This window comes from Doryrhamphus excisus, linkage group LG13 (genome assembly GCF_037039965.1).
Source record: "Doryrhamphus excisus strain RoL-2023G ecotype Guam linkage group LG13, RoL_Dexc_Guam_v1.1, whole genome shotgun sequence".
Taxonomy (NCBI): Eukaryota; Metazoa; Chordata; class Actinopteri; order Syngnathiformes; family Syngnathidae; genus Doryrhamphus; species Doryrhamphus excisus.
Genome location: NC_136369.1, coordinates 928,437 through 954,132, shown reverse-complemented (window position 1 = coordinate 954,132; position 25,696 = coordinate 928,437). Strand labels below are relative to the sequence as shown.

The window sequence follows — 25,696 nt, the reverse complement described above, 5'->3', positions numbered from 1 at the left end:
TTTTTCTTGTAATTGAAAATGTAATGTTTCTTGTAAATGTGCGCCTTTTTTTCTCATAAGTTTATTAATGTATTCCCGTAAATTACAACATTATTCCTGTAATCTAACAACTTTTTTCTTGTAAATTGATGACTTTATTTGTGTCACTATTTACCCGTGTGAGTGGTTAGTGCGCAGGCCACACAGCTAGGAGACCCAGGGTTCGATTCCCCCTCGGCCATCTCTGTGTGGAGTTTGCTGTTGTGTCCGCTTCAGCCTTCCCGTCAAGCCGGTGAAGAATAAACGCTGAGCAGTGATCCAGGTTTGGAAGAGTCAAGCTTTACTAAAACACAGCGGGGGTCTACAGCGCGTCTAAGAGGATCCAAGTTGGCCAAGAGCGTCTCTATGGCTGCGACTACCAGCCTCTACGGGAGGACAACAGACGTCTGCTGAGGAACGGAGAACTGAAGGTTCTGTTCCTCTCCGGATGCCGGCAGAGCAAAATGGCAGATGGAGGAGTAAACATGGCGGACACGCTCATAGCAGGCATACACGTGGCAACTAAATAGACCCCCCACCCCCAGATCAATCATTGGAAGCTTTAACGGGGAGGAATGGGTGGGGTGGAATAACCGAGTGCAACTCCACTGGAATCATGGCCGTCCTTCCCAGGCCTTCCCAGATAAATAGAAAATGGACAGAAGTTTCCTTCTTCGTGTTTGGGCCGCCTGGGAGTCACATCCTCCATCCGTACGCTCCTTCAAGGAAATGTAGTCTTGGTCCGGCCGTCCTCCACAATCCTTGGTGGGACGCGGCCACGCCTTCCTTTCCCTTTCCTGTGCTTTTAAAGAGGGAGACAACGTTCCATGGTCCGTACTGGGACACACCCCTTTTGACTGGTCCCACCACAGAGTGTTTCCCAAAGGTCTTGGGGGTCATCAAGATGGTTCCTGGCCAATTGGAGACCAGCCTTTGCCCGGAGTCTTTCTCAGGGTGGGGTCATGAAGTCTGACCTTAACTGAGGCGAGTGAGGCCCGCACTTCTGTTTTTGGGGGGCCTGCCACTCCTGGGAGAGTCCACCACTCTTCCATGTTTTCAGCATTCGTGGATAACGGCTCTCACTGTGGTTTGCTGGAGTCCCAAAGCTTTAGAAATGGATTTATGACCTTTTCCAGACTAATAAATCTCTGTTAAATCATATTTAACTCTTCCGTGTTTTCAACATTTCTGGTCCCAAAACTTTAGAAACGCCTTTAGAACCTTTACTACTCCGACTTGGAAGTTACGTAATTTGCTTTTTACACGGTGCAGTCGCTTTTCCACACGGCGATAAAGCTTTGGATTGTTCTGAAGGATTTCATGCAAAACAATAAGAGATCAGGAATGGGTCACCGCTGGATATATAATATATATTATACATTATAACATAATATAATGTATAATGTGGTATAATATGATGTATAACGTATAATATACATATAATATGACGTATAATACGTCGTACGTATAAAACCCTGTTGGAGTTCTTCAGATGGCTAAAAGGGGCGTGTCCCATGAGGTGCATGTCAGCCCCCCCAGCACAGAAAAGGCAAAGGCGTGTCTGACATCGGGATGGAGGATGTTGGGCCAAACGGCAACGGAAGCGTTGACGTTGATCCAATGGAGGGGCGGAGTCCTGGAGTACGATGACGGTGTAGCGAAGACGTCGCCGTACGCTTTAAGGCCTCCAGGGGGCGAAACAGTCAGTTATCTCTTGATCCTCCAAAATGGCCTCAAGGAGAAGAAAAGCGACGGAGCGACGGAGGTCTCTTAGTGGAGTACAAGCTGACATAAAACGTGTTCGCTAATTGATGGCAAGGATTCTTATTCCCGTAAACATCTGTCCCAATCCATGTGGCGCTAGGTGGCCCCCCGACCCCCTGACCCCCCCACGCCGTGACGCAGTCAGGAAAACATCAGCACACGGCGGAACGTACCGTACGCGAGTCAGGACAGGAATTAGGCAATCGAACGTGGAGGGGGGGGCGTGCCGCAGGAGGAAGAGCGGGTGGCGAGGTCAGAGGTCAAACATTCTTCATGTTGTTGAGCTCCAGCTCCAGCTGGCGTATTCGCACGTCCTTGGTGGTCAGCTCCTCCTTCAGCCGCCGCAGCTCGTCTTGCTGCCGGAAGAACATCCGCAGGAGCTGCATCACAAGAACGCCGCATCACAAGAACGCCGCATCACAAGAACGCCGCATCACAAGAACGCCGCATCACAAGAACGGCGCATCACAAAAACGGCGCATCACAAGAACGCCGCATCACAAGAACGCCGCATCACAAGAACGCCGCATCACAAGAACGCCGCATCACAAGAACGCCGCATCACAAGAACGCCGCATCACAAGAACACCTAGCACCCCCCCCCCCGCCGGATGGCTCCCCACCCTCTCTCTGAGGGGGAGTCCAGCCCCCCTGCGGAGGAAACTCATTTCAGCTGCCTCTTGGTCTGTCCCAGTAAGGGATATATCCATTTAGCGAACAATAAAAAAAGCAGGAGGGTCATTAGGAACTATCGGGAGAACCGGAGTACGGAGCTGAGGGCGCCACCTGATGTGGCCCAGCAAAGTCTACGCTGAAAAAGCGTTGGGTTGTTTGAAAAGTGCAAACGGTTCGCCAGAGACCTCCGTGGCATCACACCGGCTGCTCGGAGCGTGTACCCGAATACAGTGCACCTTGCTGGGCCACAGCAGGTGGCTGCTCCCCCTCTATCCTCTGGTTCTCCTGATGGTAGTCTATGGTCTGGTTCTCCTGATGGTAGTCTATGGTCTAGTTCTCCTGATGGTAGTCTATGGTCTGGTTCTCCTGATGGTAGTCTATGGTCTGGTTCTCCTGATGGTAGTCTATGGTCTGGTTCTCCTGATGGTAGTCTATGGTCTGGTTCTCCTGATGGTAGTCTATGGTCTGGTTCTCCTGATGGTAGTCTATGGTCTGGTTCTCCTGGTGGTAGTCTATGGTCTGGTTCTCCTGGTGGTAGTCTATGGTCTGGTTCTCCTGGTGGTAGTCTATGGTCTGGTTCTCCTGGTGGTAGTCTATGGTCTGGTTCTCCTGGTGGTAGTCTATGGTCTGGTTCTCCTGATGGTAGTCATGTACGCGGTCAAGTAGTCATGTCAGGATATTGGATTAGGAAGTATCCTTCTGACCTCCAGGTGTAAACTCTACAGGGTACAGTTTGACGTACTTAGGATCTGGATCTGGATGTACCAACGGCTACGTTCAATACCTCATTCTCTGTCCTGGGCGGTACGTTCTCCAGCAAGTCGATGCCATTCACCACCACGCCTTTCTTCTCCTTCACCGGGGCCTTGAACACCAGCTGGTTTGGTCGGTGGTAGCCATCTTTGAGGGACATTAAAACTGGATCTGTTGCACACAAACATCATCTTCCGTCAAGCTTACGCTAATAAGACGCCATCTTAGCTCGCTGAACTGACAGAACTGGACGCCATTGTCTGGCACTTCCAACAAAACAAGTCATGAGTCACCAACTACTTTCCCAAACATGAATAAAAAATGTATCGAAATCAGTGTGTCCCTTAACGTGCAGAGGACTGTTTTCTCTTTTTGCAACGCACGGAAAAGGGAAAGAGAAGACTCATGTTATCCTGAATGTACTGTAGTAGCTGTTACTGCATGTTCCCAGCAAGTACTGCATGTTCCCAGCAAGTACTGCATGTTCCCAGCAAGTACTGCATGTTCCCAGCAAGTACTGCATGTTCCCAGCAAGTACTGCATGTCAAACTGTACAGCACCTTAACAGTCCAGTTCTATTGGTTCGATGCCCTGACAATACGCCAACATTCACCGCTGGGGGCGTGGCTAGCTACTTAGTTTCCTGGTCAAGCTTCGTCTACAAATGGACATCCAGGCGGTGGACGCCGTAGATCCGATGGGTATTCTTTACCTCTGTCAATACCACTGAGCCACTCGCTGGCAGAAAGTGCAGGTTGGGTTCCCGACGTCATGGGGTAGATGTCCTCCTGGTACGTGTCCGACTGGAAGACCAGAAACATTTCAGTTGGGGACACACGGATGAAAATGGACGGAAATAAACGCCGCAGCTGCTTTCTCACGGACCCTTCTTGGCACGATCATCGAAATGGGCTCCACCACGCCCTTCAGGGTGACCAGCTTGTAGAAGCGGTACACCTCGCACGCGCCCACGTCCAGCCCGTGCTTTGGCATCACACCTGGGGAGGACGGGCGGCATTGTGAGAGCTGCTGTACGTTCATCATGACAAGCACAACCTCTTTGTGTTGGGACTCGCTAGCCTTATCGTGGCGGAGCAGACTAAACGGCGAGTGGGTGGCGGCTTGTAGTGATGACGTACAGCTGACTTACCTAATCCTTTCTGAGGGGCCGGGGACCGGAACTCCATTAAGTACTGGATGAATGGCTTCTCTGTGGTGACCTCAAAGTAGCGGATGTTGCCGTCTCCCTAGTAAGAGTACAAGTATCACCACACGGTAAAACGGATTTGCGTTCGCCAAACAACTCTTCATATTTGACGTAATAAATATTTGCTGAAGCCCTGAACAGCACATTCCTTTTCCATGTGGAATCCATTGGAATATTGTCATTCTTCTAAGACACCAGAGAAGCACCATGTCCACCATGTTTGTTGGTAGCAGTGCTGACCTTGCCTGCCAGGTACAACATGTGGGTGTCGGCGTCGTAGAAGGGAAACAGCAGCCCTGAGAGGCCGTCGATGTCCTCCTCCACCACCGGCATGGACAGATCCTCCTGGGACCAGCAAACGCAAACACAATTGGAGACGCAATCGGAGACGCACCCAAACGGAGGTGTCGACGGACCTGATCCCAAAGCGCAATCTGTCGTGTGTTCCAACGAGAGACGCCCGTGGTGAGCAGTCGCTTCAGGTTACCCAGGAAAACCACCCGGTTCACACGGTGGTTCTTGTAGCTGGCTTGCTGGTGGGCAGAACAAAGACACGGTGGATGCTCCAACCACAAGAGATGCATGGACTGCATGAGTAGACTGACAGCTGCCATTCTCCATCAGTCTTCCCTGGGAGACGTCAACCACAACTCTTGTTGGCTTGCCAACAACTTGGTCTAAGTTCTAAGACGAGCTTACTTTTTAGGTGAGAAGCTTTTGGTCACCACCCAAAGCTCGTGACCCGAGGTCAGGATGGGAAAGTAGATCGAAAGTAGATCGATCAACTCTCTCCTCACCACAACAGACCGATACAGAGTCCACATCACTGCCGACACCGCACCAATCCGCCTGCCATCTCACCTTCCATCCTTCCCTCGCTTGTCAAGAAGACCCCAGGATCTCATCCCCAACCTCCGGTCCCCACCACCTTGGTCTGCCAATCCACAGGCACCGCCCCCGATGTCCATGCAGGGCTGTAGGGTTGTGTCAACTGCGACACCCCCACAGCGTCCGGGGCCTGAAGGAACTCCGGTGGCTCTCATCCAGCCACCGAGGACTTTCTGGACCACCTCAGCAAACTCAGCCCCAGGGACAGGACAGCCCACCATGACAACACGGCCTATGTAAGCTTGTAGCTTATAAATAGCACAAATACTAACTTGCTAGTCAGAGGACAAACTAGTGGAATAATAATAATAATAATAATAATAATAATAATAATAATAATAATAATAATAATAATAATAATAATAATAATAATAATAATAATAATATATTTCCAGATGACTGCGTTCAAAAACACAAACAGCGGTACCGCCAATCACATGAGCGCTTTCCTGCTGACGGCCATTGGAATTGAACGTTGCTATCTAACCTGCAGGACTCTCCCGGAGCGCGGCTCAATGACTCGCAGCTTCTTGTCTTTACAGCTGGTGGCCAACAGACTCCCGTCCGTGTTGAAGGACATGCTGAGGATGACGTCCGTGTGGCAGTCGATCATCTTCACCGGCTCGCCGATCTCCAAGTTCCAAATCAGGATCTTTAAAAGAAGTGGACTAGTTACACTAATTGACCTGGTAATTAACCCGAGCGCTGAGGCGGTGAAGTTCTTCCTGTTAGCTGCTACAATAACAATGGCAACTAGCTTAGTCGCTATCCAGGTCAGCTACGTAAATACAACATTGTTGGTGATCGTTTTATCATAGATTAGGTGTGTCCCGCCATGTCAGTGCTTCTCAAATAGTCGGGCGGGCCCCCCTGGTGCCCCCCTGGCACGAGAGGCCTGCCAACATGTACAAATTTATAGTACTCAACGTCCAATTTGCCTCTTGAATACGCTCGTATGCTATTCATTTTGTTGCAATGAATAAATATCAGAATATAAATATCAGTTTCTCTAGTATTCCAAATGGGGAATATAATTGAGAAGCTCTGCGTTATGTGCATTGTTAGCTCCCGCTTGCTAGCACAGACAAAGGAAAGACCAAATGATCAAAACACGGCAAAGTACTGTCAGTATTCCATGTAATCGTGACTCTACCTGTTACTGCGTGGCCCAGCGTGGATATAAAACCATGAAACCTTATTAAAGTATTTATACTTGAAATACTGTACTGTCGATGTGTCCTGTTACGTGCAATGTTAGCTCCCTCTTTAGAATGCAACGTAAAGGGGAAGAAAAAATGGTCAAATTGTTGCAATACTGTAAAGTATTACATGCCATCATGATTGTACCCGTCCCAGCATGGATATAAAAGCATAAAACCTAATTGGGGGTACTTTTAAAAGGCTGTATAGTCCAAATACTGTAGCTACGTCCCATTACATGCAATGTTAGCTCCCACATGCTAGCTGCTTTTCTCTCTTTACAACGCACAGAAAAGGGAAATACTGTAAGTACTCTAAGTACTAGAAGTACTACTGTGCATGTTAGCATGAGAGCACTGATATGAAACTATAGTTTATCAAATCTCGTGGTCGTGTGGTGAAGTTTGACATCAGGATTGTGGATGACGGCCAAAATAAAACAGGTGGAGTTTTCCCTTCAAGGAACGCCCACGGCAGCCGGGGGTCACAGGAGAGTCGGAGCCCATCCCAGACTTCTCCACCGCCCGGTACCTTGTAGTCGTAGCCGGCGCTGAAGAGGATGCCGCTGCTGGTGGGGTGCCACTCGATCAGGCCCACGCGTCTGCTGTGGCCGTACAGCTCCAGCACCGCCTCCGCCATGTTGCGCTTCAGGCCGCCATCTGGGATCTCCCATACTCGCACCTGACGAATGATGACATGCAGGTCAACACACACACGCACACACACGTACACACGCACACACACTGTAGGTGTGTTGGGGGGGGGGGGGGGGGGGGGTCTGAAACAGCGAGCAGTGCAGTCTTTGCTTTAGGATTAGATCGGATTACAGGGACGATGGCTTCAGATTATCCATCAATTATCCATGGCACAGCGATGGAGAAGCGTGCTGGGAATGTGTGTATCCTACACGGCTCTACTGAGGTCATAATGGATGATTTAAATGAAGTAGGTAGTAGTAGTAGTAGTAGTAGTAGTAGTAGTAGAAGTAGGTAGAAGACATGTTGTTCGTAAGGAGGGAAAAGGCGTCACTTACCGAAGTGTCCTCGGAACAGGAAGCTATAATGTTTTCGAAGAAGGGATTCCACTTGATGTCCAGCACGTTGCCTTGGTGTCCGCATACTTTTGGGTAGTGAGAGTCCAGACGGCCCGCCTGTAGACCACATTCAAGTTTTAAGTGTCAAGCATGGACGATATGTTGGAATAAACGCAAGGATTCAGTTGTTGCAATAACAGCTTGTGTCCGCCGCGGGGCGCTGTTACACCATAACAAACTATAGCAAACGGTGACGTCATGGATTTTGGTGTCACTCTCGTCCAACGACCTCGTTTTTTTTAATACCCAAGAGATTTGTGTTACGTCACATTCGGTGAAATCGTTTTAATGTTTTTTGTGTAGTGCTAGGTTGCTGGACACAATTCACCCCGGAACTATTGATAGGGGAGTAGTTGCCACCCGGAGGGCTGAGCGTGAGACGAAGGGGGTGTTGTTGTTGCTGCTGGGGGTTGGCTGTTATGTCTCACGCAGCGGGGAGTGTGAGTTAATGTCCTGTAAAAGAATAAAGTTCGACACCCCGCCTCAGAGTCCGGTTCTTCGGCGCGTCACGTGATTGATTTGTAGTCCTCGGCGAACCTTTGACGGCCTTCCAGCTCCATCCTTTCTGGCACACACATGGATTAGGAGCAGATGAGAACTTTACTTTAGCTAACGGGACACACCCCCAACAAGGTTTTATGGTTTACTATCGCGCTGTCAGCATGTAGTACAGGTCCATCCATGGCAACACGTCATACTAGCAGAATTTTGGTCATATTGTGGTCATTTTTAAGATGGGTGCTTTGACCTCACATAGCAACCTAGAAAGGAAAGGAAGGCCTCATAAACAGACAGCAGCAATGGCGGCAGCTCCCACGTGTAGCGTTAGCTTTGGTTAGTAGCCAAGAATCACAGGGACCGGGTGTCTTTGTGTGAGGCGTTGGTGAGTCCATGTGGGTGCCCGTCTGGGTGCCAGGTGGTGCCAGCAGTAGCTCCTCCCCTCCTGGTTTTGTCTGGGGGGGGCTTGTGTGGTCGTCACAGCGGCTGTCAGGCGTGATGAAGGACGTGACCTTGCTGTAGGCGTCGGGGAGGAAAGGAGGGCGGTGTCTAAATGGCGGCACGTTTTCATGACGGCTATTTAGAAACCATTCCAGTCGTTTTGCAACATTTCTAAGGTAAAAATGGTCCAAAGTCCAAAACGTCCTGATCAGATCCAAGTAAGCAAGTTTGTGTTAGTCAGCGTGTGGCCAATCCGAGGATTAGACACCATGCAAGTGTTGTTTTTGCTAATCCCGCAATAAAATACACATAAATGTCATCCTGAGGGGTGGGGGCGTACGTGAGCAGGAAGGTGCTTGTCACTGCCGTCCTTCCATAGAGAGGAATAAATGAAAGAATGAATTTGACTGCCGAGATGGAGGATTAAACATCTCAGCTCAGACTTTTACAACAAAGCACCAGAAGCTTCCCCGGGGAAGGATAGCGTGCTTGTACGTCGTTTTCATATGAAAGCTAAGAACACAAAACTTTTTCAGTTGATGAACAAATAAAGAAACGGGACTAAGAAGTATTCGTGGTGATGAAATAATGAGGGAATTATGACATCATATGATGCATCTGATTCAAAATGTGTCCTATTACTGATCATAAAATGCTCCAATTTCATGAAAATGCCTGCGGTCCGAGATGTGCTTTACATCCCACCAGAACTGACTGCTAGAAGTGTTGTTGCCGCCTTTGATACTGCGAATACAAAACTACTCTGGTCTTGGACTAGACCCATTAGTTTTCCCTGAATCGGAACTCTTTGTCTGTCCAAGACCTTTTGGACAGGAGACTGACGGTGCTTCCAACTTTGTGGGAAAGGCGTCTAGAAGACCCTTTGTCTTCCAACATGAGGGCGACCCAGTCCCCACAGAGGCCGGTCTATGAAGGCATGCTCAGGCGTGGAAGAACTCCACACAATCTTGACCTGAAGTCTAAAAAAAACGCCTTTGGGATGGAGCAACTGGCTCTCTGTCAGGTGCAACACCAGGGACCTCACCGCGTTCTTCTGGGTTAGGGTTAGGGTTAGGATTGGACACATCGACTCTGAGCAGACGAATTACCTGCGAAACGGGAATGACGATGAAGGAGCCACCACCAGAACTCTCAGTGACCACGGCCAGGAACTTGGAGTTGACGGCGCAGAAGTGGTTGTCATGCACGTTCTTGGTGATGGGGATACCGTCGTAGGAGTGCTCCCGGTTGGCTACCTTCCCGTAGACATTTCGAAACTTGGAGCTTCGGTAGGTCGGGCGCCATGACATCTGGCAATAAAAGCAGGGAGTGGCCGTTAAAAGCGTGTCAAATCGGAATGCTTTACCTTTTACACACACACACACACACACACACACACACACACACACACACCACCAAGCGGCAACGGTTCACAAATTTAACGTTGGTTAGCCACTTCACAAACAATGGTCCATATTGTTTACATTTAAAATGCAGGATAATTATGGGAATGATGAGGTCGTTTTGATAAATCCCACGACCATTTTGCCCATCATCCTCAATCCTGATGGGAGACATGGAACTCGTGTCTTTCTCTTCTCTGTGCGCTCCAACGATATGAAAACGGCTAACAAAGAGGCAGCTAATGGGGGGCACCACCATCCGGTCTGTAAAGTCTAATTTCCATCATGTGACCTGCATATTAACCAACCACAGCGACGTTCTGACTATCACTACTATCAGGACCAGCAGCTTATGGGGGGGGGGGGGGGGGACAAGGTCACTGCATTTGGAACATGAAAAGCACTTGAAGAGCAACTGTACTTCCATGTTCGCCTGCCTGGGATCTGTACGCCGGGAGCCAACATCCATCTGGAATCCACAGGACTATTTCTCATGCCACATGAAGATAATGACGTCCACCCTTGCCCCCCCCCCACCCCTGCGGTGACACTGTACAGTCATTCATCACCACTTCCCAACTCCGTGAGTAGTAAATATCACAAAAAGAGAGACGGCATCCTGTCTCCTTGGGCCACATTTTCACCCAGTGGGAAGTTGGCTCCTTCCTCCGGCACACGGAAGCATCACAGCTTGCCTGGAATACTTCTTTATTTTGCTGTGGGAACTTTTTGGACTTGGAAAGAACTTGTTGGGCTTTAGATGTGCAGTGAAAGGCGCCATCGTGTTTTTTCATGCACCAATGATGATGATGCATTGCCTTAGCATCATCAATAGAGTACATCCTGTGTCTTATGTACACTCTTATAGTTGGTCTTAGTGGCAGCTTCACAAGCAAATGGCCAAGGTTGGAAACACGATTCCTATGCTCCAACTACCACAACATTCCATCTATGGACAAGGATCCTATTTCACAGACGAGTTTTATCAACAATTAACCACCACAACCATATGTGCTTGCACACGCACACACAAACACACACACACACACACACAAACACACACAGCCTAGATTGACACGTAGCCACACACCACTGATCCACCTAGGGGAGCATAGCGTGTAGGATCTAGATCTGTGACTTCCTAGTTGAAGGCTTCTTCCCCGACTCTTACGGCGGATGGACTGAAGCCCCAGCACCGCACTTTGGGAACCCTTCCAGGCCATTGTTTCACCGGAGATTAAAAATACAGAAAGTTGTGTCCAAATGATATCTTCTTGGGATAAACCAACTCCAACGTTTCATCTCCTTTGTGAGTCCAACTGTGTTGTTGATGTTTTAAATCACAATACAGCCTTTCTTGTTAGCATGCTATTAGCCAGCTAAGCAAAATGGCAACCGGAAGCTGAGGTTACATCGCACGTATAGTCTAGATGAATAATAACGCTGACATGGGCGTCACGTGACTAGAAGTGAGCTTTGATGACAACCCAGCGTAATATTTGAATATTTCCAGTGTCGACTCACCACAGTGGACGTTCTTGTCTTCTACTTCCAAGACAACACATGTATTCCAAGACGAGCCTTCTTCTTATGCTTTAGTCTGTCATGTGGTATGATTTTACGGTCACCTTTTTATTATTATTTGGCAATAGCAACTAAGCATCCAAATGTGTTGGACGGTTTCACACCTTCACCATCAAGGGTCTTAGGAAGGGAGCATGCTGGGGTGAAGGCACAGTGCCAGATGTTCCTTCATGCAGGAACAGATGTCATGAGGGATGGCTGCTATGCCTTTGTTTTAAGCAGATTGGATCAGGGAGGCTTATTTCTATTAAAGACTGTTCTTTTTTATTTAAGCAAATTGCTACAGACAATATCAGCAGATATAATAAATAGTAAATATTATAAATGATTGCTGTGTGGGGTGAATACACCACATTTCAACCGCCTGTGTCCGTGGGTGAATCTTAAGGGAAAATGATGGATGGATGGATGGATGGATGGTGGTGCATAATATCCACAAGCTCATTTTGTGTTTTTTGCTAGCCAAGCGTCGGCCTTGCAGCCGTACAGGAAGTTGCATCGAGCATCTCCGTATGGAAAGGTCACTCATGCACATCTTTCCAGTCTGTTGCATTGATCTGTTTATCACCAGCCTGTCAATCGGGCTTCCTGCACTCAGCCCGTGTCCCACTTTGAGAGCCAGTAGCCTCCTTTCCCAAAGCCCCATGGACTCATCTCTCATTTGGCCTTCCCTTCCGTAAGCGGCTCTTCAGTATTCACGCTATTCCCAGCTGGCTTGTGCCGCCACACATTTAGACCTTTATCATGTCGTCCTTATTCAGCCGGGATGCTCACGTTCACTTCCTGGTTGGCTGGTCGTCACGGGAGACCAAGGCAGCATCCACTTGGCAGCACTGAACCATCACTCAGTGGGCCCGTATCGGTGCAGCCGTATTGGATTCACGGGTGATATCGGCACAGCCGTATTGGCTTAAGGGGCGATATCAGCACAGCCGTATTGGTTTCACAGGCGATATCGGCACAGCCATATCAGCCAATGGCTGATATCGATACTGGGCTAACACGTGTGTGTCCATCGTCACTTCCTAAAGCTGAAGAGCCGTACTTGGTGTCAAGTTGACTGTTGGGCTTCTAGCTAGACGTCTACTGCTCTCGACTCTCATTCCAAAGGTCGCAGGTTCGAGCCCACCACGGTGCACAGGGCTAGCTGAAGCAGGGGAGTTACATTAGCCTGAAAATGAGATATCAGCTCCTATTGGTATCGGGGTTTTGCCGTTCGTGATATTGGTGTGCAAGTCATAGGAATAGTGATTGCAGTATTTTTGCACATTTTTGGTTCAAAAAGTTTAAAGTTTGAAAAGTGCTAAAGGTTTGCCAGAGACCCCCCCCCTTCCCACCCCCACCAGCTGCTTGGAGCGTGTGCCCGAATACAGTGCACCTTGCTCCGCCTCCTCTATCCTCTGCTTCTCCTGGTCGCCGTGACCTTCTTTCCTCCAGGTGTGTACAAACTACACTTCCATCGAAATTGACAAAGATGGATTGGTTATTGGTGCGTATCGATCTGGAGAAGCAGAAAGACATTATGCATCTCTATTAAAAAGCATCATCCAAGGGGATGTTATGAAGAGAACAACTGGATGGCTTCAGTTTTATCCCCGCTTTGAGTCATTTCCTGTCCTGACAGGAAGGTGCACGCCCCACACCGACATCCCATCCACTCCCAGACGGGGAAATGACCGCTAGAAAGCCTTCAAAGCTTTTCCTTGATCCCTGATGATTGTTTGGTCCTCTTGGTCCTCGTCTCATCAGCTGCATTTCACTCCAACTAGCCTTGCTTTAGGATGCTCTACTTGGACGAAAGTCATCCAACCCGCCGCTGACCCCTGACCCCTGACCCATGACCCAGAAGCTACAAGATGAATATGCTTATGCTGCTCATTTCACCAGGATCAAACAGGGTGAGGAAAGCAACGAGTCCCATGATTCCTGCATCAACGGACCGCGGAATCGGCCAATGGAAAAGGAATTTACTGTTCAAGGCGGAATCAGACAGGTGATGTAATGACACTGCGATGACGTCAGTCTCTCAATCTCATCACAAACACTAGCCCCACCTCCCGAACTTGTCAATGGAAGCTAGCGGGGTTAGCTTAGCTTAGCAGCACTTGCTGTGTGTATGAGATGTTGTGACCCCCCCACTAACTGTGTAAAGAGTATATCTTACATTAATAACACAGTTGGAATTAAACTGGGGACTACGTCTTCCTTAAAGGGATAGTATGGATCTTTGGCGTGACGTCATGTGACATCCCCACCAGCAACGTAGTACGCCAACGGTGACTTATTTGTCAAGGAACATAGGAACCGCTGTGGAATATGGAATCATCACACATCCAAGTATGGACAGGCGAGAAGCAACCATAACGGCAAGCGATTGGTGAGGTCTGATTTTTTTCCGAGGAAGCATTTTTGCAATGCAGATGTATTACAGATGTATTACAGGAAAGGGCACGCCCCACAAGCACGGGCAATGCGTGCACGGGCTGACATCCCATGAGAAAAGTTACCCAAAAAGCATCCACTCCATCCATGCTGGTAGAATAAGATCAAATAATGTCCGAGGTCAGAAACACAATTCTAAAAATATCAACCGTATTTCTTAGGGCCCTGACAATGAAAGCCGGAAGAGAAGGAATATTGATATTAGCTATCCAAGCTCTCAGGTGTTCCGGAGAGCTGAGTTTGACCCGGATGAACGCCATCGTGCGTTTGTGCACGTAAGCGTGGGCGCCAGGATCATTCGCTATCGATGTGCTCCCACTCCTCTCTCATCTTCACTCTGCTTCCTGGTGCTGGCAAACGCAGCTCAGCATCCCGTACAATCCTGGATGTGCCGTTGTCGACATTCGGCATCTGGCAGCAATGCTGAGGAAACCAAAGCCAAGGGGTGACGTGAGGACACACGGCGGACTATACAGTATTGCCATTGTCAGTCTCATGCATGAGAATGTGATGTGGGATCAAATGACGGGAGATTTATCAAGCAACTTCTGTTGCATGGAGAGAACCAGAGAACCACCCTGATTGTTCTTCAGCGGAATGACATCCCCTCCTTTCATAACCACTGCCTGGCGTTGTTTTGAACTGATGGGTTATCTGAGCTAATTTAATGTTATCAGATGATTATGGAGAATTATGGTGCATTTATTTGCCCTTGGCTTAGTTGTGTTGCACATCCAATCCGGTGATATTCCTCCCAGTCCATGCCGATACCAGAGCATGTCAAAGCTTCCAGCCATGCCAGGAAATGCCAGGTAATGTTACCAGGAGGCTTCATGGGAAATGGATGATGGATGAAGCGGAAAGACGGGGCTCCACCCCGTCCATGGTGCGTGTAGATGTACAGATGCTGTACATCATCAGGAAATTTTGCCCACTTTGAGCTCCAAGAACTTGAGTGGCGTGAGGACGTTTTCTGACAGGCGATGAGCTCATGAGATCTGAATGTCTTCCCATGGTGGAAGCTTTTCTGTGGCTGTCCCTCAACTATTCCCCCTTTTGTGTCTCACGCTTTGTCTACCCATTGCACAACTCGCTCTGTTTATCCGCCTTGGTGTCCATTATCTGCTCTTTCAGTGGAAAATAGGAAACCAAAACGATGAAGTCTGGATTTGGCATTGTTCATCTCCTGCTCATTGTCTCCTGCTCTGGTGAAGGTTTCTACTCCACGCAAAAAGGCTGCTTGCTTAGCATTTTAGCTTGCAGTTTGTTTTGTGTGTGCCGCTTTGCGGACTAGATAAAGATGGATAGTCGGCTTGACAAGTCGCCGCTGGCCTGAATCAAACGGCTTGGAGATGAATAATGGAGGCGGAGTCCCGAGTAGCAACACATGGAAACGTTGCTGGGATGTTTATGTTGGTGGTGTGAAGAACGTTCACGTCTGTGCTGGGTTGGTAAAGAGTTAAACGGCGTCTGGACGGGAACGGATCACTGGGTCAGAACGTAGCGATGTAACGATGAACGGACATGCGGACGGAACCACGTGACACATGGAACTATAGGAGAAGGACGAAAGCACAAGCCTGTGGTCTTCCGCCTTCCAAGGCCGATCTGGACTTACGAAGAAGCGGAACTACTTCTGCCAGTCTGCTTTGCCAATCAGGAGATTGTTGACTCGGGTGAGACGTAAGTCGGTTTGTCGCCAAGCTGACGTCTAATCGGCTCTGTAACGTTATCTTTTCTGGAAGAAACGCCGAAGTGAAACATCAAACTCTTTCACATCTTGTCAGTTTTCAAAAAAATACCTTTTCAGGTCACCAGGAACGCCGTTTCCATGTGGATGAGAGGCTGAAACCGTAAAATGTTTTTTCGTTTTGACAGGAAGTCATTTGCTGTTTGCCAATATTTTTGTTTGGTGTCAATGGAAGCTGATCTGAAGAGCCACTGAAGATGGGCTTTGAGCCTCGGACGCAAACGGACAAACAATTTTTGGGGGTCTTCCCCAAATTGCTGTGTTTTGCACACCCGACGTACAACCTGAGGCTGCTGGGACGTACGACTGTCGCTTACGTACGCACATAAGTTGGAAGACCAACGTCCGTCAACCTTCCAATAAAGTCAAGGATGCAGGAAGTACGGATGTAAGATCCGTATCGGATACATGATTGGTTCTGCACGTGTGAGGCCTACGTCGCTTCCTCCACTCAAGGTGTTTAATGAACACTTTGGCAACGTCACTGGCTGTCATATTTATTGATTTATTTTTCCATTTATGAAGACAAATATTGGGGGTTCTTTTCCGTGCTTGGCCAGCATGTAGATGGTGACCTCATGCAGCGCACCCACAGATGTGCCACAGGCGTACACGTAAATATACGTAAATATACTGTATGTACTGCAACACAACACAGCGTATGGAAGCAGCAGTAGCCATCTCGGCTTCATCAAATCATTAAAGTCAGGTCTTAGCCTCATGAAGACATTTCCAGCATCTTTCCAAGGCCGTGTGAGGGAATGACGTCTTTCCTCATTGGGAAGTTCCCTGCCATGGAATTGCCAACACAGCTGGAATCCCGCTTTGAATGAAACGACGCTCGCGTCACCGGGTCGGATATAACGCTCCGATTGTAAACAAGGCTGCTTTTGCTTGCGGTTGGGAGGACCTCATAGTCCCAAAGAAAGATGGCGTTTCTCCCCCCCAACGTGAGCCCATTGTGGGCGCCCCACTCTTCAATTAGGCTACAAGAAAGCTGACTGCTTCTAATTTGGGGATTGAAGTTAAAATAGATTGTGGGCAGTTGCTGAGATGACGGGCTGTAAAATCAAAGCAGGAGGTTCTCTCACAAAGTTCATCTACACATTGTACACATTGTACACACATTGTACACACATTGTACACATGTACACATTCCTAGCTGTTCATATGCTTGTTCTTTGTGTTAGCCGCTATGATAACAATGGTGCTGGAGCTATGTTTATAGACAGGTCAGTTATGCTAATACAAAATGGCGTACTTTTTTTAATGGATGTGTCCCATTACATGCATCGTTAGCGCCCACATGCTAGCAGTTTTCCTTTCATGTGACAGTGCCACTTCCATTTGACTATTATCATTCCTAGTAGCGATGCCACGGACGCAGTCTGGCTTTTGGCTTCTGGCTTCCTCTTCCTGTTTGGCTCCTATCAGTCCTATCAGTAAAGATTGTAGAGAAACCAAAAGCTGTCTTCTCCATTTTGGAGTCACGATGGAAGAGAGAACAATGGCGACTGTTCCTGTTACGTCCCGTACTGTGTTGGATGCTTCATACTGCAACCTTTCTCTCTTTTTAGACACCTTTGGGACGTAACGTTTGGGGGCTTGTCCGGCAATTTATTTTAGGCAATTTTTATACTTTTTAGGGATTTGGTATCTGCCAGGTTGGTATCTGCCACGTGTGTTGGTATCTGCCAGGTTGGTATCTGCCACGTGTGTTGGTATCTGCCAGGTTGGTATCTACCAAGTTTGTATCTGCCAGGTTGGTATCTGCCACGTGTGTTGGTATCTGCCAGGTTGGTATCTACCAAGTTTGTATCTGCCCGGTTGGTATCTACCAAGTTTGTATCTGCCAGGTTGGTATCTGCCACGTGTGTTGGTATCTGCCCGGTTGGTATCTACCAAGTTTGTATCTGCCACGTGTGTTGGAATCTGCCAGGTTGGTATCTACCAAGTTTGTATCTGCTAGGTTGGTATCTGCCACGTGTGCTGGTATCTGCCAGGTTGGTATCTACCAAGTTTGTATCTGCCAGGTTGGTATCTACCAGGTTGGTATCTGCCAGGTTGGTATCTGCCAGGTTGGTAACTGCCACGTGTGTTGGTATCTGCCAGGTTGGTATCTACCAAGTTTGTATCTGCTAGGTTGGTATCTGCCAGGTGTGTTGGTATCTGCCAGGTGTGTTGGTATCTGCCAGGTTGGTATCTACCAAGTTTGTATCTGCTAGGTTGGTATCTGCCAGGTGTGTTGGTATCTGCCAGGTTGGTATCTACCAAGTTTGTATCTGCTAGGTTGGTATCTGCCAGGTGTGTTGGTATCTGCCAGGTTGGTATCTGCCAGGTTGGTATCTACCAAGTTTGTATCTGCTAGGTTGGTATCTGCCAGGTTGGTATCTGCCAGGTTGGTATCTACCAAGTTTGTATCTGCTAGGTTGGTATCTGCCAGGTTGGTATCTGCCAGGCTGGTATCTGCCAGGCTGGTATCTACCAGGTCGGTATCTGCCCGTGTGCTGAGTGAAACTCCACCCACTTGTGAAAGCGTTTGCCGCCTAGCTAGGGGAGTGGCCTATATAGTCAGGTGACCTTAGACAGGAGCTGAGGTTTGTGGTTTTTGGTGGCAGACCAAAGCAGACCAAAGCAGAGTTAGGTGACGTGTTGGGACTACGACGGCCTTCCTGTCTCCTCTGCACTCTGCAAAGCCAAGTGGTGCATACGGCTTGTGTGCCCCCGCCCCCCCCACACCCCTGTCATCACACACTGGTCTGTCTGTCGTCCGACACAAAACAAGTGGACCATTTTAACTTCTCGTGCAAATCACAAGCGGGGGTGTGGGGGGGGGGGGGGGTGATTGAAAAGAAGGATCTGTCCAACATTCCGTGCCAGGAGCTCGCCGTCCATCTTCGTCACGCATCTCACAGCTAAATGAACGGAAACACGAGGCACAATCTAGCCCCTTTGTGCCTTTAGTGCCCACGTTCTTTGGCGGCGGGGGGGGGTTGTCTGGTGGTCTTCTGGAAGTACTTGAGGTTTTGTGGTGGTCATTATGGTCTCTCCACTAAGACAGACAGGAAGACAACTGGGCAACAATCCACACTAGAGAGAGCCTGGTTGATGCAGAAAGCCAGGATGGGGGGGGGGGGGGGTCCTGAGGGGGTCCTGCTTCCTACTTATACAAGCGGGTGCAAGCTGCAGGCTTCTGTTGGGCAGCAAAGACAGCAGCAGTTCTTTGGTAGCACCAACCATGGAAATGGAAGTCATCCGCCCACGTCCATATCTTGGCCGCCTCCGCTTCTTAAGCCTGAGGTGTAAAGTTGTGAAGCTCATGGCGCCGCATGGCAAGCCCCGCCTTCAAGGAAGCGCCGGCTCTTATTTTTACTTCAGTAGGCAAAACACTTGAAGCTCAAGAAGCAGAACAACCGACCAGAAATGGAAGTGTAGTTTGTAAACACCCGCAGTAGGAGGATTCTAATCAAGCATCGTGACATGACTGCTAGCACGTCGCTACCACCAGGAGAACCAGAGGATAGAGGGGGAGGAGCCGCCTGCTGTGGCCCAGCAAGGTGTACTGTATTCGGGCACACACACCAAGGAGCTGGCGTGGCGCCATAGAAGTCTTTGGCAAACCTTATGTGCTTCTTGAATAAGTTTCAGAAGGCTGATAAGGTTTTTGTGTGCTTGATGGGTTTTTCCCCCTCTCATGGGGGAGAATTTGGTACAGCCAAATTCCTCAAAATGCCCCCAAATTCCCTCATATCGGCCTGATAGTCATAATTGTGCACCCCCATAAAAACCCATTTCAGCATTTGTCAGGTTGGCACTTGAGTACCGACTGGACTTGCATGGCAGCAAACCACCCAAAGGGGCAAACCACCTTTCAGGGTGCTTTTCTGTGCTTTGAGTTGTAGACTCCTGTAGAGCAGTACACACCATCACCCGAATCTGCACCTCTTTCTGCCGGGTTTCCATGGACTTCCTGCTTCTGATCCAAAGGGTCTGTTTCATTTACTCCACCCCCAACCATCCTCTAGGCACGCCCACTCTGCTGGGATTGGTCACACTCCCAAGCGCTCCCAAGGACTTCCGGATACGTAGGTCCGCGTTTACCGAGTGCAGGTAATCTGCAGTCCATATAAGGAAGTCCGTATCGCCTTGACAACCGTAGAATTGTAAAAGCGAGCGTGCAGATCCAGAAGTGGAAAAAACACAATAGTTCCCCCTTAAGTCCAAAATCTTGAACCGGTCCTAATGTAAAAATGCAGAACCGCCCCACCAGCAACTGTTGGGATTGGGGGATGGATGGATGGAGTCCAAGTTGGGAAGTTAGTCCGAGTGCCTCCTCAGATGATATTCCTTTGGAACTGTTTATTTCGTAAAACAAGCTTCCTAAGACGTCTTCTTCTGCTGGGCTTCATTGTGAGGAGAACGTCGGTGGGAGGGACGTTCCTGGCTTCGGTCATTGTGTTCCTCAAATCCTCGTGCGGATTCATGAGCGTGATAGACGGCAGCAACGTCCGTGGCTAAACCTCAAGGTGGAGCAAAGTGTCCGTCTTAAAAGGTTAAAGAGCTTAAGTTCCTGTCTGCCCCACAGACGACTCAACCTGGTCAGGCCTCGTTTGAAAGCCGAGTCCGGGGATTTGAACGTGCGCTGACCTATTTGTAAAAGCAAACTAGATTGACTTCCAATAACCGAGACAAATGTTCTAGTCACGTTTTAGCAGAGCCAACGACGACCAATCAATGAAGCAGGATTGCTTTTATGAAGTGGATGTCAACAGAAGATGTGGAGGCACAAAACATGTCCGCCGTGGAGCAGCGTTGTTTTCCTCAACGAAATGATTTGGCAGACGAGCTAAGCTTGGCTCTTCCACGAGGAAAACAGGATGAATCTGGATGAGGCTGGACGGAAGTGTTAGTGGGCGGTCCATCGCAGTGGTCCCACCCCACCACTTTCGGGGCGGAGTGACCCAGTGCCTCACACCACTGCCAAGAGGTGAGGGGCAAGGGCCCCCACTCCAGTGCCTCAGGTCAGCGATCTGTGGCCAGTAGGAAACAAGAAGATCATATGGACACCCCAACCAGGCGTAACGTTATGTTCGTACACGGCTAGATGTCTTGGTCCAAGTCCGCCATCATCATCATCAGTATTTGTGGTCGCACAAAGACACGCTGCTGTTTTTGATGGAAGTAACGCCAGATGCCATCAGGCAGGCTTGTGAAGGTTGAAATGATCCAAATATGTCGAAACCAACACTGCTACGCAGACGCTAGCACAAGGGCGCTAGCACAAAGACGCTAGCACAAAGACGCTAGCACAAAGCCCCTCAATTTGGATTCAATTTAAAGTTCATTTGACGTATTGACAAAGAACGGTAATTCTACCAAACCATCAACTTCTCTGCACGACTGGAACACGTGGTCGTGATGATCATTTTCATGTCTTCTGCTCTGAAAAGCTCCAAACAATCCAACCAATGTCCTCCTCCTTTTCATGTGGAAGTGGTTGGACGATGCAGAAGACCCACATATTTTTCTATCCAGATGCTGATTGTGTTCGTACGATGAGTTCTGACTTCATCCAGCGGCTCAAATGGAAGCCAAATGAAGCCAACATGAATATGTTCCTGCCACCAAATATTCCACTTCCTTATCCGCCGTGTCCACATTCAGACATACGGAATACTTTATTAATCCCTTTGGGATTCCCTCAGGGAAATTGGCATTTGTGATTTTCCCTTTTTTACAAACTGGTTAACCCATTGAGGGGTTCCCACAGGCCTGTAATCTATCTGTGGCGACTGCCCACCAAATGACATCCACCCCTCCATCACGCTTTGAACATCTCCTCTGGTTTTTCAGAGATTCATGAATAAATGATGGCGGTTTCCTGGTCCACGACGGCCATGTATGAGGCCAAAGATATCGAAAGACAAGTTGTGTCCAGTATTCTGGTGGTATGTAGTATTCTGCTGGTATGTAGTATTCTGCTGGTATGTAGTATTCTGCTGGTATGTAGTATTGTGTTCAGCAATGGCAAAAAAGATCCCATTCCGTGTGGAAGTGGTACATTTGGCCTCTACTTCGTCCTTCTTCCCCACTCTGTCTAAAAACCTTTTTGAAGTTTAGAACAAATCAATTGGAGGCTAACTCGTTAGCTGGCTAGCTTGCTAAATGCTATGAGCAGCAGGTGTCTGTTTGGCCCTGCAGGGATCCCGTAGCCTGGGCCTTAGTGTTGTGCAATGGCGTGTAAACAAAGAATACACGTTCCTGATGTACAACGGACTTAAATACGGGTCTTCTCCAGGTTTAGAATAGGAGGAAGATCTTTGGGACTTGCTTATTTTAGCAGCAGGATGAAATGGGTGAGCACCCCCCCCCCCCCCCCCCCCCATCTACGGTGTTGTGTGTATGTGCTGAGGGATGGAGGATCATTCAGCACCGTCAGCATGGCAGCTCTTGTCCTGCATCCTTCCCAAGGTGACTTCTGCTGCTGGCGGGCGGAGCCTGGAAAACGCTATTTCCCGTCTATGCCTGGTCCGTGCACACACACACACACTCAGACGCGCACACACATACGCACACACACACACACACACACACACGCTTCATCCGCATTTAGACAACATGCCATCCTTGTTCTCCTAAATATGAAGCAACTGCTCCTGGTCCAGCAAAAGAAGATCCTGGTCTTGTCTGTAGTCTGCACATTTTGCTCTTGGCTGCTTTCAAGCAAAGAGAGCAAGGCTTTTTGTCAGCTGTGGGAGTGGAGAGCCCACGCCACGGTCCTCACACCTCCCACACCATCAACACAGGAAGATGATTAGGAGTTTGAGAGGAGCGTCTGTGTGCTTCTGTAGACACGGAACAAAGCTGCCGTTTCCATGGAGGGAGCTTTTCCGTGCACGTCGCAGGTCTGGGATAAAACATCAGCATCTGGGCCTTCAGTGGGCAGCCCCCGGTGGGGGCGACGTGGCTCTTATTGCTCCTAAAGTATTTTTAGGAGAAACATCTGATCTGCGTTTCATCACCACAAAACCATGGGAATGTACCAAAGGACCATAACTTGGCAATGTGGGGGGGTCACCGCCATCATTACATCATTATTATCAGACAACACCCACAGACGGGAAACCCACATTTACTAATTTATAAATGACAAGCCGAGCATTCCGGAGTTCCATGAAATGGTCTTCTTTGATTCCCAACATTCCCACTTATCAGCCATCAGTACAAAAGGCTCCATGAGACCTCCGTGGCGTCACACATCATGCCCGAATACGGTGCACCTTGCTGGGCCTGGGTAGGCGGCCCCTCCCCTCTATGCTCTGGTTCTCCTGGTGGTAGTGATGTGCTGGTCATGTGATGGTATTGGTATTGTTGTGGTATTGATTAGGACAAACTAACACATCCTACTTTGTTCCAGTCCTTCTGCCCTCCAGGTGTACACAAACTGGGCTTAAATCCATTTTTAATCAGTAGGTATAAAAAAGTTATTGATACCAAATCGGTTCTGAGAAGTTATGGTGCATCCCCAATCACGAAATCCGAGGTACGGGCGTACACGCAAATAGGCCACCCTTGCGTGTGTGTGTCATCTATTTTAGTCCTGGTTCAAGTCCAAGTCCTCTTGGGGGTAAGGTGTTCTCATTTCCTCCATCTTTACTCTTCCTCTCGCTTCTTCAGTCGTTCTGCCGCTAATTGATTAAGAGGATTCAACCTGCTGCTGCAGTCTTAAGCAAAGACCACAATCTTGGCCTCCAGATCAGGACGCTGCAAGCAGAGGTGATGATGCAACTCCCCACTGATGTCTTTCCCCTCAGGGCAATTTGAAGCCATACAAACGGCCACAAGGGGGCACAAGATGAGAGATCATTTGGAAGGACAAATCACATGACAGGAAGGAGGAAGTCGGGGAACGTGGAGGTTACGCATCAACACGTGCACGCGTGTGCACACGTGCACGCACATAATTCAGTTCCACGTGAAAATTGTAAATAGTTGATGGTGTTATATTTGTAAATAATAGATTTTTAGGGCGAGGCTCGTTGTGTTGTTTATGTTGGTGTAGTACTTTCAATATCTCAGCTGTCAAAAAAGCACGTTATGTACTTATATATATATATACATATATACTACTACTACTATATTGTTATGCTAGCAATGTATCTTTCTCTTCTAGTCGGGAACTGATATTGTCCTGAAACTTAGCGATGTTCTACTGCTGACTACTAAAGAACGGACAAAGATAGAAAGGTCTAATCTTCCTTTAGGTAGGTTCCATGTTGATGCTGATAACCATAGAACAGCATATTCTGTGGGCCGTGAAAGGCCAGTCCAAATGGTGTAAAATGGCCGCCACTGAAGGGCTTGTCTTTTGAATGAGTTCAACCTTTATTTACAATTTATACTTGGCTTTGTTTACAATTGGTCAACGTTTCAAACGTTTGAGACAAACATTCCCTCAAATGACCCAAGTATCGATACTTCCATTTGAGAATCGGTTTCAGGACAAGCGCTGGCCTCGGAGGAACGAATATTTCTGTATCGATCATTTTTTTCTCCGGCTTGTGTCGTAACCTCGCCTGAGCTCACTTCCTCATCCAAACCCTCATCAACCGCCTGAAACGCCAGCGCTGAGGCTTATGAACGTGCAAAGGTTAGCCAGAGACCTCCGTGCCGTCATGCCGGCTGCTCGGAGCGTGTGCCCGAATACAGTGCACCTTGCTGGGCCACAGCAGGTGGCTCCTCCCCCTCTATCCTCTGGTTCTCCTGCTGGTGGCGGTGTGCTAGCGGTCATGTGATGATGTTTGATGAGGACAAACCAACACATTCCAACTTGGAAAGGAATACCATCAACGATGACTTCTGAAGAACTATGCTGAGAACTTGATTCCCAAATGAACGCATGACCCCATCAGTCAACGTTTACCACTAACATGACCTCAAATGACGAGATATCCATTTTAGGCGACTATCCGCCGTATCGACCCACACATCGCTAATCCATAGGCAGCAGCATCCTGACAATCTGGACTTGGCATCGGTTCTTCCGTAGACGCACACACGCGTCACAACTGCTGCAACGCTCCGATCCCCGTGAGTCCATCAAAGGGGTCTTCCCCGACCCGGCACGCCACCCGGCACCGCTTACCTTTGTGACAGTCATGCAGAATCAGTGGGTCAGGTGCAGGCCGGCGTCCCCTTGGAGCAGAGATCAATGCGTGATGAGGAGGAGAGGAGCGGCTTGCCGGAGGAGGAGGGAGGAAGGAGGACGCGCGGCTCTGGAAGCACTGATGGATCAACTGCTACCGCAGTCCGGTCATGGCTGCCTCCCTGTGTGTGTGTGTGTGTGTGTGTGTGTGTGTGTGTGCAGCTGCTAAGGACGGAGGGAAAAGCTCCCTGCAGGATAGACCCCGCCCTCCCTCGCTCCCTCCCTCGTTCGTTCCCTCCCTCGTTTCCTCCCTCCCTCCCTCCTGCATGGAAGCGGCACACACGGATTGATGCTGCACACTAAGTCTGGCCGGCCTGTTCTGTCCCTCCATCTCCTAGCGTGATTAGCCGTGTGATTAGCCGCGGGCTCATGCAACTTTATTGATGGGGGGGGGGTGTGACTCTGCAAAAACAGGATGAAGGTGGAAGGAGGGGGAGGGTGGACGTACACTGACGCAGTTTGCTACCCTGCCCACTGCACGCTAGATACTATCCTCTACCCCCCCCCCCCCACCGCCATAATCACCTCAGGATAGTTATTAATAATTAGCATTAGCAACTTTGTATTGTTTTATCAACACAACACTCATCATGAATCATTCATCTCATTCTTCTCATCATTAATCTTTCATTATCAATCAACTTAAAAAATGGAAGCATATAAAAATATTGCTGTTGACATGACTAAAATATGAAAAAAGTAATAAATAATATGAATATGAATATAAAAATAATATAAATTTAAATGTTCATTATTTCCAGGCTTTCACAGGCCA

The 25,696-nt window shown here is 48.7% G+C and overlaps 1 protein-coding gene across 1 annotated transcript; it reads right to left on the bottom strand.

Annotated features, from left to right (window-relative positions):
- Positions 1–1,328: 1,328 nt before the first annotated feature.
- On the bottom strand, positions 1,329–25,071 carry coro2ba (coronin, actin binding protein, 2Ba). The gene is made up of 12 exons (XM_058088647.2): positions 24,862–25,071; positions 9,647–9,847; positions 7,539–7,655; positions 7,037–7,186; positions 5,793–5,957; positions 4,834–4,950; positions 4,658–4,762; positions 4,361–4,457; positions 4,096–4,208; positions 3,923–4,013; positions 3,242–3,381; positions 1,329–2,162 (listed from the first exon to the last, which is right to left on the bottom strand). The coding sequence occupies exons 1-12, from the start codon at positions 24,874–24,876 to the stop codon at positions 2,043–2,045; spliced, it is 1,431 nt and encodes a 476-aa protein (XP_057944630.2). The 5' UTR covers positions 24,877–25,071; the 3' UTR covers positions 1,329–2,042.
- Between the last annotated feature and the right edge of the window lie 625 nt (positions 25,072–25,696).

Excerpts from the sequence above, each read along its gene's own strand:
- coro2ba (XM_058088647.2), bottom strand. Across the intron at positions 4,951-5,792 it reads GCTCCGGGAGAGTCCTGCAG|CAAGCCAGCTACAAGAACCA; the intron begins GTTAGATAGCAA and ends TCTGCCCACCAG. Across the intron at positions 2,163-3,241 it reads CGCCCAGGACAGAGAATGAG|CTCCTGCGGATGTTCTTCCG; the intron begins GTATTGAACGTA and ends CTTGTGATGCAG.